This window comes from Vombatus ursinus, unplaced genomic scaffold (assembly GCF_900497805.2).
Source record: "Vombatus ursinus unplaced genomic scaffold, bare-nosed wombat genome assembly UNPS02014825.1, whole genome shotgun sequence".
Classification (NCBI taxonomy): domain Eukaryota; kingdom Metazoa; phylum Chordata; class Mammalia; order Diprotodontia; family Vombatidae; genus Vombatus; species Vombatus ursinus.
The window spans coordinates 4462580-4475920 of NW_020954603.1; the positions used below are offsets into that span (position 1 = coordinate 4462580).

The following is a 13341-nucleotide window of genomic DNA, read 5'->3' on the forward strand; positions in this document are numbered from 1 at the left end:
CACTCTGGATCACATTCCTCAAAGTCAATCTAAAAAGTCTGTCTTTGCAGCAATCATCAAAACTGCTTGTTACTGGCTAAGAAATAGAGTGGTAGATCAGTGGAATAGGTTAAATATGCGAGACACAGTAGTCAATGACTACAGTAATCTTTTATTTGATAAACCCAAAAACCCCAGCTTCTGGGATAAGAACCCACTCTCTGAAAAAAACTGCTGGGAAAACTGGAAAAGAGTATGGCAGAAACTAGGCATAAACCAAAATCTCACACCATATACAAAAATAAAGTCAAAATGGGTTCATGATTTAGATATAAAGGCTGATACTGTAAGCAAACTGGGAGAACAAGTAATAGTTTACCTATCAGATCTATGGAGAACAGAAGAATTCATGACTAAACAGGAGATAGAGAGCATTACGAAAAGCAAAATAGATAACTTTGATTACATTAAATTGAAAAGCTTTTGCACAAACAAAGCCAATGCAACTAAGATTAGAAGGCAGGTAGAAAATTGGGAAAGAATTTTTACAACCAGTCTCTCTGATAAGGACCTTATTTCTACAATATATAGAGAATTAAGTCAAATCTATAAGAATACAAGTCATTCCCCAACTGATAAATGGTCAAAGGATATGAACAGGCAGTTCTCAAATGAAGAAATTAAAGCTATCTATAGTCATATGAAAAAATGCTCTAAATCACTATTGATTAGAGAAATGAAAATCAAAACCACATCACACCTATCAGACTGGCCAACATGACAAAACAGGAAAATGATAAATGTTGGAGAAGAAGTGAGAAAATTGGAACACTAATGCATTGTTGGTGGAGTTGTGAAATGATCCAACCATTCTGGAGAGCAATTTGGAACTATGCTTAAAGGGCTATAAAAATGTGCATATCCTTTGACCTAGCAATAGCACTTCTAGGGCCATATCCCAAAGAGATCACACAAATGGGAAAAGGACCCACATGTACAAAAATATTCATAGCAGCTCTTTTTGTGGTGGCAAAGAATTGGAAATTGAGAGGATGCCCATCAATCAGGGAATGGCTGAGTAAGTTGTGGTATATGAATGTAATGGAATACTATTGTGCTATAAGAAATGATGAACAGGCTGACTTCAGAAAAACCTGGAATGACTTGTATGGTCTGATGCTGACTGAAGTGAGCAGAACCAAGAGAACATTGTACACAATAACAGCCATGTTGTGTGATAACTAATATTGATAAACTTAACCCTTCCCAGCAATACAAGGATCTAAGACCTCTCCAAGGGCCTTGTGATGGAAAATGATCCACACCCAAAGAAAGAACTATAGAAGTTGAATTGTTATTTTTTTTCTCTTCTGTTGAGTTTTGTTTCCTCTTTCTGGTGGTTCCTCCTATTGGTTCTAATTTTTACTTACAATATCACTAATGTGAAAATATGTTTAATAGGAATGCAAATGTATAGCCTATATCAGATTGTGCGCCGTCTTGGGGAGGGTGGTGAGGAGGAAGGGGGAGAAAAATTTTAAACTCAAAAGCATATGGAAGTGATTGTTGATAAATCTAAATAAATTAATTTAAAAAAAGTCTGTCTTTGAAAACCTACCACCAATCCCAAAGTCACAATCTGGGGATAGGTGAGAACAGGACAGAAGGCTAACAGGCCAACTCTTCTGGTCTAGAGGCTGCAGCTCAACACTGAGCAGACAGTCTCCCAAAGTTCACTTACATCTCGAGCTTTCCCATAGAAGGCTTCTTGGAAAGCAGCTTCTAGTGATCCAATAAAATAAACAGGATGGCAGTCTCCATATCTAGGGGAAAAAATGAAGTCAATGGATGAATTAAAATGGATTTTATATCAATTTTCATGCTTTGTACCTTTTTTTTTTTTTAAAGAAATGCAAGCTAAAACCATCTGAGTAGAAACTTGTCCTAGAGAGACAATTCTCAAACATCTCCTCACACTTTCAAGTAAACTTCATTAGTTTTCACTATTCCAACACTTTGGGTGAGAACAGGTAGGTACTTTGGAGTCAGTAATCCAACACAAAGGAAAGTGACATTCACCAGATTAACATTTTTCAAATGCAGAAGAGGGGCAGCCTGGTCTGATAGAAAGAGAAGGCTGGCCTCAAAGCCAGAAGGATCTGGGTTCAAGTGTCAGCTCTGACATATCCTGACCAGGTGACAGTGGGAAAGTTACATTACCCCCTAGGGTCGCTGGGAGCTCTCTGAGGCTGTGCACGTTCCCCAAAAAAGAGATGACCTACACTGGTATTTTAGGAGTTCTCTTCCCTGGGATCTGACCACTTTAAGGATGGAGTCCTTAAAGTGGTTATAGCCCCTACAGTCAATCAAAGGCCCACAAGGGAAAAAATGGGAGTGTCTTTGGTCTTCCACCTCATTTGGTTTCTCAAGGCACTGGGCTAGAGGTAGAGAGCCCTGAGTTCTGACTCTGGCTGGCCTGGGCTGGGGATGCCAGTGAGGCCTTGTTAAAAGGTCCTTCTTTTTTCTAGTCTGAAGCTTCTGATTTCATAAAATGAACGGGATTGATGAGGTTGTCTAAGTTCCTTCCAATTAAATGAATCTATTTTTAGCTGCTCATCCCATATTTCTTAATTTTCTTAACTGTTCGGTAGGAATTGAATTTCAAGGTGAACATACTATTTTCAAGCATAAGACAGAGAATACAATTTATGTGAAAAATTTCTAAGGCTAAGGATTTTCATGACCAGAGCAGTTCTTAAGTTTTATTTGTATTGTTCTTACATTGAAAAAACTCAAACATATCCTTGATTATTTTTTGAGTGGAGGGGCTGCAGTGGGAGGCAATGAGTAGTATAGCATGCCAGAAAAAACCCCAAACTTGCCAAGTAAGAAAATGTCTGCCACTAAGGTCCTAGAGAATGAAACATTCAGTGCCAGGAATCTATAAATTATTATATAAACTCAATCTTGGGATCATTAAATGCCTTACTGTCAATTGTCTGTGATGAAAACAGATCCAACTACCACAGCACAGTAACAAATACACATTAAGCTTGTATGTTGGTGATTTAATCCTACCTTGAAGAAAACTCTGCTGTAAATTGTAATAAGGCATCCCCTTCGTTTTCCGCATTTTCTGGCACTAATCAAAAACAAAAAGCAAAAAAACACACAGAGATAACCTTTAACTCCACGTTTAAGAAATACATTTCTGAACAAGCAGGAGACAAATGAAAGATTAGGGCCTGTGCCATAGCTTTTGGGAGATTTTCACTTGACAACACCCCTGGACATGTTATATGATTTTAGCAAAACAAAATGAAGGGGAACCTTAGAGAAGAATGAATATTTTGTCAATCCTATTGATAACACCCAAGGAATGCATAAAATGGGTGCCAGTTATCACTTGGGATTTTTGGTATTCTTCTTGAAAAAGTTGAAACATGGTTTGTAATTGAGTAATATTTGTAAGAAGAGAATCGGGGAGGGGGAAGAGGGCATGGGGCGAGAAAGTCAGTTTTATTGAAAATACCAGGTAGATTATATGCTGGTAAATCTTGGCAGAAATTCAGAGACAGAATGACCTGAATGTAGAGCTAGTCCTGGCCACCATAGTTCTCGCATCTCATGAACCTTAACCTTACCTCTATCTACCCATGGGGAGCAGGTATATCATGAGGAGGAGGCAGTGGCGGTGGCACAGGTTAACTTGCCTTGGGCCACTACAATAGAAAAGTAATGCTATGCTTCTTCAGGGGGAACTGACCAGAACCCGGTGGCACTTTTCATTAAGCAGGGAGCCTTAAGCGTGAGAATCAAATCTGTCAGCTACAGTACGGGACCCAGAACACAAGGCTCTCTGCATTTCTTGGAGGCATCAGGGCCCTAGGGTAGAGAGGATGCCAGTCCTGGAGGAGTGGTTGGAATGGGCTTATCTGCCTTCTCTTTTGGGTGCACTGACCTAAACCTGGGCCCCAGGGGGGATTACTACTCACTCATGGGTGATTTTCGAAGGGCAGAGGACGCAATGCCGAACATCTCTCCGTCATCCACTCCAAATTCAGGAGCGTCTTCAAAGTCATCGCCGTCACTGTCGCTAACCATGTGAACATCGGTGCACTGCTATTCAAGGAAAGTTGGGATGAGGCTAAGATTACCCTCAGCAAGACAAACTTGGATGGAGCTTCCCTCATGGAACAACCCTTCCCACGGATCAGCGGCCTTTCTCCTCTCTAGCTACTTTAAGTTTCCTCAAGTCAAGTGCTTCCCTCCAGGGAACACTAGATGCTATGAGAGTAACAATAGAACATAATAAGGGGATTTTAGAGAACTCACCAGAGAAAAATAAGAAAGCCAGGTAGTAGTCACACCTAGTGAGGTGGACTGAAAAAGGTGTGGAAGGCATGTAATATTATCTTGAGCCTTCTAAGGAACGAAAGTCTTAGGTGACTTCTTCCTGCTCACAAAGGAAAAATAAAAATCGATAGCCGGGTCTTCAAGGCCCTCCACAGTTTGGGGTCAGGCTTTGCATATTCATCCCCTCCACTCTTTCCTTTCAAGTAAACTGGAGACTCCCCTGAGGGTCCACTCCTAGACCTCCCCCTCCTCCCCCTCCCCCCAAGCAGCTCCTCCCCTCAAGGAGCTCACAGCCTAATGGGAGAGACAACCTACCAGGCACACAAACACACAACTGAGAAAGTCACATTCTTCATGGAGCTCACATTCCACCAGGGAAATACATGTTCACAGATAAGTAAAAGAGGGATATATACAAAATGAACACCTTGTGACTTGGGGAGCAGAAGGCTAACAAGTACTACCTCTTGAAGGAGGTAACACTTGAGCCTTGCAGGAAACTAAGGTTCTCAGGGGCAAAGGTGAGAAGGGATAGCACTGAGGGGTGGGAGTGGGGCATCAAGAGTAGGCCAGATGTGTTTCTGTCGATCCTCGCCCCTTCCCCCCCAAAAGAAAAGAGTTAATCTCTTAGTTCCACTTTAGTGTCTGGCTGTCTTCATGGGAGGGCATCAGCTGGACTGAGCCGCTTCTCTTCACTTTTCTCCAGCCGGGGGTTCATCCCATACTGTGCCTCCTGGTTTTAAGATCGCCAGCTCACCCACCCTTCACGCACCCACACAGAGACTTCTGAGTTTTCCTGCTGTCTCACTTCGTAGGTGTCTCCTGTGACTCGTGCGCGTTGCTGCTGTGTTCTCCCTGTGTTGTAACCCTTTGAGCAGGGAGACCAGCCTGCCTTATGAGTGCAGCTAAGCCATCCGACTGTAGCAAAAAATCAAAGCAGCACCTAGTCTACTCAGGTCACTTCAAAATTTCTCCTGTTCTTCATGCTGGCTTGAAGTGGGATCCTCAGCCCTGTGTCGTTCTTAGCAGCACCCCTGGAGAAATTCCTGACACTCTCTGGACCTCAGCTCTCTTCTCTGATAAATCAGATCGGGCTTCAGAAGACGCAGCATCAGCTTAACTCTAAACCCTACGGTCCTGGAAGAGGAGAGCGGCCATCTTCAATCAGGAAAAGCAGAGTCCTACTCTCTGGGCAATTAATCCCCCCAAATTCAATCCATCATGCATTTACATAGTCTTTCTCTTCCTTCACAAAGCCTGGGACCTCTGAATCTTGAGATTCAGTTGAGAATGAGGTTCCAGCACCAAGAGCCCTCCACTCCCTACCTGCTTCCTCTGGACCAGCTCTTCCCTTCATGCCTCATTTCGGTGAGACAACTACTCCTTTTTAACTTCTCCCTAACCAGTTTTATTTTTTAGAATCAACCCCTCACACTCGGCTCAGTTCAAGCCTTTCTTTTAAACTACCCAAGTCATGACGACAGTCTTAAGTAGTACTGACAACATTTTCACATATAAGAAGTATAGAGTTTGAACTTATTGAGTCCTACGTGATTGGTCTTTAATGTTTTCCTTATGCTTCTTCTGGATCTTACATGCTGAATTTTCTATTGAGTCCTGGTCTTTTTGTCACAAATACCCAGAAGTCTTTCAGTTTATTAAATGTCCTTTTTTGTTGTTGTTCAGAATTATACTCAGCTTTGCTGAGTAAATTATTTTTGGTTGCAACCCCTGATCTTTTGCTCTTTGAAATATAATATTCCAAGCCCTATGGTCTTTTAATGTAGAAGCTGCTAGGTCTTGTATTATTCTGATTGGAGCTCTGCAGTATTTAAATTGTTTTTTTTTTCTTGTTGCTTATAATAGTTTCTCCTTAACCTGGGAGCTTTGAAACTTGGCTATGATATTCTTGTAAGTTTTCCTCCTGGGATCTCTTTCAGGCGGTGATCAGTGGATTTTTTTTTTCCTATTTCTACTTTATATTCTTGTTCCAGAACTTCGGGGCAGTTTTCCTTAATAATTTTTTATAATATTGTATCAAGACTTTTTTTTAATCATAACTTTCAGATAGTCCAACAATTCTTTCCCTCTCCTTGATCCTTCTCTCCAGATCAGCTGTTTTTCTAATGAGAAGTTTGACATTCTCTTATATTTTCTCATTCTTTTGATTTTATTATTTCTTGGTGTCTTATGACATCATTATCTTCTCCTTATCTAATTCTAAGGAGTTATTTTCTTCCTTAAGTTCTTACATCTCTTTTTCCAATTGATTGACCTTTTTTATTTCCTAATTTTCTTAATTTTCTTGGATTGCTCTTATTTCCCCCCCCCAATCTCTCTTATTTGATTTTTGAAGGCCTTTTAAAGTTTTTCCAAGAACTCTTTTTGGGCTTGTAGGGTCTCAAAAAGCTCTTGCTCCCTGCAATTCCTCCCAAGGCTGCAAACTTCAGCTCCCTCCTCAGCCCTGACACGGAAATCAGGGACTCCAATTTTCTACAAGTGTCCACAGCCAGCAGCCCTTTTGCTACTGCATTCACAAGGCATGAGCTTACTCTTTCTTGCTCACAGCCCCAGCCCAGGACCACAACTGGGCAGCAGAGCTGGGCCTGGCCTCCCAAAACAATGGGGAATCCTTCAATCTTCCCTTATTCAGCTGTCCAACCCTAACACTGTCCATAAAGTGAAAAAGTTACTGAGGCTGTGGCTGCTTCCCTGACCCAGGGGCTTGCTGTTTGTTGGTTCAGTGAAGTCTGCCTGGGGGTGTTTGCACTTCAAGAAGGCCAAACCTCCACCTCAGGAGGTAGAGTTTTTCCAGAGGTCCTCTTCTCAAGTTATTTTAGGAGAACAAAGGCTTTCCCTAGATTTTTATTTATTTCTGGTGCGCTCTAAATTCACTTTGAAGAGATGTTCTGCCTTGTTTTTTGGGAAAATTTGGAGAGTCTGGTATTTTCTGACCTACTCCGCCATCTTCCCCTGGATAGTGTTTTTCATCCTGAGTCCCTTAGAATCTTCTTGGATCATTGTATTGCTGAGGATATCTAAGTCATTCCCAGTTGATCATCATACAATGTTCTCCTGGTTCTGTTCATTTCATTTTACGTAAGTTCATGTAAGTATCTCTAGGTTTTTTCTGAAAGTATTCTGCTCATCACTTCTTATATAGTACAACAGTATTCCATTACAATTATATTCTCTCAAGACCTCTCTGAAGAATCTTGGAATTGAATGCCGGATATGGGAGACACCGGCACAGGACTACTCAGCATGGCATGCCCTCATCAGAGAAGGTGCTGTGTTCTATGAGCAAACCAGAATTGAAGTTGCTCAAAAGAATTGCAAGATGCACAAATTTAGAGAATCCACCCCACATGTTCATATAGCCTATTTGTGCCTGATCCGCAATACAGCATTCTGAGCTCATCTTGGTCTGATCAGCCACAGTCGGCCACACTGTAACTTGACTCTAAAATAGTGATGTCATTTTGGTCCTCTTCAAGCACGAAGGACAACAACCAACCAACTGTACCACAGCTTGTTCAGACATCCCCTAAATGATGGGCATGCCCTCAGTTCTAATTCTTTGCCCCTACAAAGAGAGCCACTCTAAATATTTTTATGCATATAGGTCATTTTCCTTTTCCTTTTTCTGGTTAATCTTTTTGGAATACAGACCTAGTAGTAGTATTGCTGGGTCATAGGATATGCAGTTTGATAGCCCCGTGGTCACAGTTCCAAATTGCTCTCCAGAATGGGTGCATCAGTCCATAACTACATCAATAATGTATTAGTGTCCCAATTTTTCCACATCTCCAACATTTAATATCTTCCTTTTCTGTTATATCAGCCAATCTGATAGATGTGAGGTGATACCTCAGAGCTGGTTTAATCTGCATTTCTCTAGTAAACAGTGATTTAAAGCATTTTTTTTTTATAGGGCTATAGATAGCTTTGATTTCTTCATCTAAAAACTGGCTATTCATATTCTTTGACCATTTATCAACTGGAGGACGACTCATTCTTAAGACATGAGGCCTTTATCAGAGAAATTTGCTATAAAATCCCACCCCCCCTTTTCTGTTTTCCTTCTAATCTTGGCTGCATTGGTTTTTGTTTGTGCAAAACCCTTTTTAATTTAATATAATTACAATTATCCATTTTACATCCCATAATGCTTCCCAAATTATGGGAATTCCCAGGCTCTCATGCCTGGTAATAAATTCTTCCCTTATCCATAGACCTGACAGGTAAACTATTCCACACTCCCCTAATTTGCTTATGTTATCACTCTTTATATCTAAACCATTTATCTGTTTTTACTTAATCTTAGTATACAGTGTGAGATGTTGGTCTATACCTAGTTTCTACCAAATAGCTTTCCAGTTTTCCCAAAAGTTTTTGTCAAATAACTAGTCCTTATCTCAAGAGCTTGGATCTTTGTATTTCTTAAACATTAGATTACTGTGGTTGTTACTTACTGTTTATTGCATACCTAATCTATTCCCTTGATGTACCCCTCTAATCCTTAGCCTGTACCAAATTGTTTTGATGATTACAGCTTAGTAATACAGTTTGAGATTTGGTATGCCCAAGTCACTTTCTTTCACTTTTTTTATTGACTCCCTTAATATTCTTGAACTTCTGTTCTTTCAGATGAATTCTGTTGTTATTTTTTCTAGCCCTATAAAATAATTTTTGGTAATCTGATTGGGATGGCACTGAATAGGTAAAATTAATTTAGATAGAATTATCATTTGTTATATTGGAATGAGTAATTGATATTTTTCCAATGGTTCAGAGCTAACTTTATTTGCATAAAACTGTTTTGTAATTGTGTTTATATATTTCCTGGATGTGTCTTGGCAGGTAGAGTCCCAAGTATTTTGTACTGTCTACAGTTATTTTACATGGAATTTCTCTATCTCTTGCTGCTGGATTTTGTTGGTAATATATACAAATGCTGATGATTTATGTGGGCTTATTTTATATCCTACAACTTTGTTAAAATTTTTAATTATTCCAACTTTTCTTAGTTGATTCTCTAGGATTCTCCAAATATATCATCATGGTTATGTTTGCTGTCCTATGTTCTCCAAGAGAACCAAAATGACATCACTATGTTAGAGTCAAATTACAGAGTGTCCAACTGTGGCTGATTAGACCAATAGGAGCTTGGAATGCTCTATCATAGGTCAGACACAAATAGTCCATGTGAACATGTGGGTGGATTTTCTAAATTTGCGCATCTCACATTACTTTTGAGCTACTTCAATTCTGCTTTGTTTATACAGCACAGAACCTTTTCTGATGAGGGCATGCCATGCTGGGCAGTCCTGTGCCAGTTCTCCATGTCATACAATCAATCCCAAAGTTCATAAGGGAGACTTTATCATATCATCTGCAAAGAGTGATAGTTTTGTTTTCTTGTTACCTATTCTAATTCCTTCAATTTCTTTTTCTTTTATTGCTATAGCTAGCATTTCTAATACAATATTGAGCAATAGTCTGATAATAAGCATCCCTGCATCACCCTTGTTCTTACTGTAAAGGCTTCTAGCTTATCCCCATTATAAATAATGCTTGATGATGGTTTTAGAGAGATACTACTTATCATTTTAAGGAAAGCTTCATTTATTTCTATGCTTTCTAGTGTTTTTAACAGCAATAAGTGTTTTGGCCACACGGTGCGATGATCAACTTTGATAGATTTAGCTCTTCTCAGCAACACAATGATCTATGACAATTCCAAAAGACTCATGATGGAAAATGTTATCCACATCCAGAGAAAGAGCTATGGAGTCTGAATGCAGATTGAATCATACTATTTTCTTTTTTTCCTTTTTCATGGTTTTTCCATTTTATTCTGATTCTTCTTTCACAACATGACTTATGTGGAAATATGTTAAATATAATTGTACATGTATAGCCTATATCAGATCACTTGCTGGCTTGAGGAGGAGTGAAGGGAGGGAGGGAGAAAAAAATTTGGAACTCAAAATCCTATAAAAGTGAATGCTGAAAACTATCTTTACATGTAACTGGAAAAAATAAACTAAAAAAAAAAAGGAACAAGTGTTTTGAGAAGTTTGTAAAATAGAACATTCCATTCTTAACAAAGATGCAGGGGGAGGGAGTAGAATGATAATTTTATTTTTAGTGATACTATGCCCAAAGGGCTATAAAAATGTGCATACCCTTTGACCTAGCAATACCACTACTAAGTCTGTATCCCTAAGAGATTAACCAAAAGAAAAAAATTAAGAAAGAAAAGGATCTATACATACAAAAATATTTATAGCAGCTCTTTTTGCGGTGGCAAAGAATTGGAATTTGAGGAGACACTCATCAACTGGGGAATGGCTGAAAAAATCACGGTATATGATTATGATAGAATACTACTGTGCTATAAAAAATGACAAACAGGATTCTTTCAGAAAAACTGGGAAGTCTTATATGAACTGGTGCAGAGTAAAGTCAGCAGAACCAGAAGAACATTGTACACAGTAACAGCAACATTGTACGATGATCAACTATGAACTCCTTAACTATTCTTAGTAATACAATGATCCAAGACAATTCCAAAGCACTCATGCTTTGGAAAATGCTATCCACCTCCATAGAAAGAACTGATAGAGTCTGAATGCAGGTAGAAAGAAGCATACTATTTTTCATTTTTGCATTTTGTGTGTGGATTTTGGTTTTTTTTTTTGGAGGGGAGATCTGTTTTTTTTTTCACAACATGACTAAATATAGAAATGTGTTTTGCATGATTGCACATGTAAAACCTGTATCAAATTGCTTGCCTTTTCAGGAAGGGGGAGCTGAGAGACAGAGGGAGAGAATTTGGAACTTGAAATTTAAAAAAAAGGTTAAAATTGTTTTTACATGTAATTGGATAAAAATACTATTCAAAATTAATTTTAAAAGAGAAATTGGTCTATAGTTTTCTTTAGCAATTTTTGTTCTTCCTGGTTTAGGTATCAGTACTATATTTGTGTCACAAAAGGAATTTAGTAGGACTCCATTGACTATTTTTCCAAATAGTTTATATAGTATTGGAATTAAATAATTAATTGGAACAATTAATTAAATATTCTTTAAATGTTTGGTAGAATTCACTTATCAAACCATTTGGTCCTGGGGACTTTTTCTTAGGGAACTTGTTGACAGCTTGCTCAATTTCTTTTTCTAATATAGGGCAATTTAAATATTCTACTTCCTTGTCTGTTAATCCGGGTAATTTATATTTTTGTAAATATTCATCCATTTTACTTAGATTGTTAGATTTATTGGCATATAATTGGGCAAAAGTAGCTCCTAATAATTGCTTTAATTTCAGCTTCATTGATGGTGAATTCACCTTTTTCATTTTTGATGCTGCTAATTTGGTTTTCTTTTTCAAAATCAAATTAACCAATGGTTTATTTATTTTATTGGTTTTTTTTCCCTTCAAGAAACCAAGCTCATAGTTTTATTTTTTTAGGTCAATGATTTTTCTTACTTTCAGTTATATTCATCTCTCCTTTCAATATCAAGATAGGAGGGTTAATTTGTTCCTTTTCTAGTTTTTTTTAATTGATGCCTAATTCATCGATCTGTTCTTTCTCTATTTTGTTGATGTAAGCATTTAGAGAAATAAAATTTCCCTTAAGTACTGCTTTAGCTGCATCTTATAAATTTTGGTATTTGTCTCATTGCTGTCATTCTTTTTAATGAAATTATTGTTTCTATGATTTGTTGTTTGACCCACTGATTCTTTAGGATTAGATTATTTACTTTGCAATTAATGTTTTCTTTTTTGGGGGGGGGCTAGGTAATGGGGTTAAGTGACTTGCCCAGGGTCACATAGCTAGTAAGTGTTATGTGTCTAAGGCTGAATTTGAACTCATGTCCTCCTGAATCCGGCGCGGTGCTCTATCCACTGCGCCACCTAGCTGCTTCTGCAATTAATTTTCAATCTGCTTCCATAGCCCTTTGGTAAATATATTTTTTAAATTGCTTTTTGATCTGAAAAGGAGGCATTTCATATTTCTGCTATTCTGCATTTGGTTAAGAGCTTTTATGTCCTAATATATGGTCATCGTTTTGTGTAGGTGCCATGTACTGCTGAGAAAAAGATACATTCCTTTTTATTCCTATTCAATTTTCTCCAGAAGTCTATCATATCTAGATTTTCTAAAATTCTATTCATCTGGGGCAGTGAAGTGGCACGGTGGATTAAGGACCAGCCCTGGAGTTAGGAGGACCTGAGTTAAAATCTGGCCTCTGATATTTTACTAGCTGTGTGACCCTGGGCAAGTCATTTAATCCCACCTGCCTCCAAAAGAAAAATTCTATTCATCTCCTTAACTGCTTTCTTGTTTACTTTCTGGTTAGACTTATCTAGTTCTAAAAGGGGAATATTGAAGTCTCCCAATACTATAGTTTTACTGTCTATTTCTTCCTGTACCTCATTTAACTTTTCCTTTAAGATTATGGATGGTATAACATTTGGCAATATATATTTAGTATTGATATTACTTCACTATCTATGGTCCCTCTTAGCAAAATGTAGTTTCCCTGATTATCTCTTTTAATTAGACCTATTGTTGGTTTTGCTTGGTCTGAAATTATGACTGATACCCCTGCTTTTCTTTCTTTCTTTTTACTTCAGCTGAAGCATAATAAAAGCTCCAGTTCTTTACCTTTACTCTGTGTGTCCCTCTGCTTCATGTGTTTCTTGTAAAAAACACATGGTAGAATTCTGGTTTTTAATCCATTCTGCCCTCTGCTTCTGTTTTATGGGTGAGTTTATTCCATTCACATTCACAGTAATGATAACTAATTGTGTATTTCACTCCATCTTGATTTTTTTACCACCCTTCCCCCACTGAATCCCAATCATTCACTTTCCTGCTTAACTTTTTATGTTTCTCTTGAGTATCATATTTGAAAGTCAAATTTTCTATTCAGTTTTGGTCTCTTCACTATGAATGTTTGACAGTTCTCTCTTTCAATGAATATCCATTT

General features: G+C 38.3%; 1 protein-coding gene across 1 annotated transcript in view; it reads right to left on the minus strand.

Moving 5' to 3' along the window:
• The window catches only part of FAF1 (Fas associated factor 1), a 427400-nt gene that overhangs the window by 105948 nt on the left and 308111 nt on the right, over positions 1 to 13341 (minus strand). The window contains exons 10-12 of the mRNA XM_027837985.1: positions 3975 to 4101; positions 3058 to 3121; positions 1721 to 1802 (exon numbers count right to left, since the gene is read on the minus strand). Of these exons, the coding sequence (XP_027693786.1) occupies positions 1721 to 1802; positions 3058 to 3121; positions 3975 to 4101 (273 nt within the window). The remainder of the gene's footprint in view (positions 1 to 1720; positions 1803 to 3057; positions 3122 to 3974; positions 4102 to 13341) is intronic.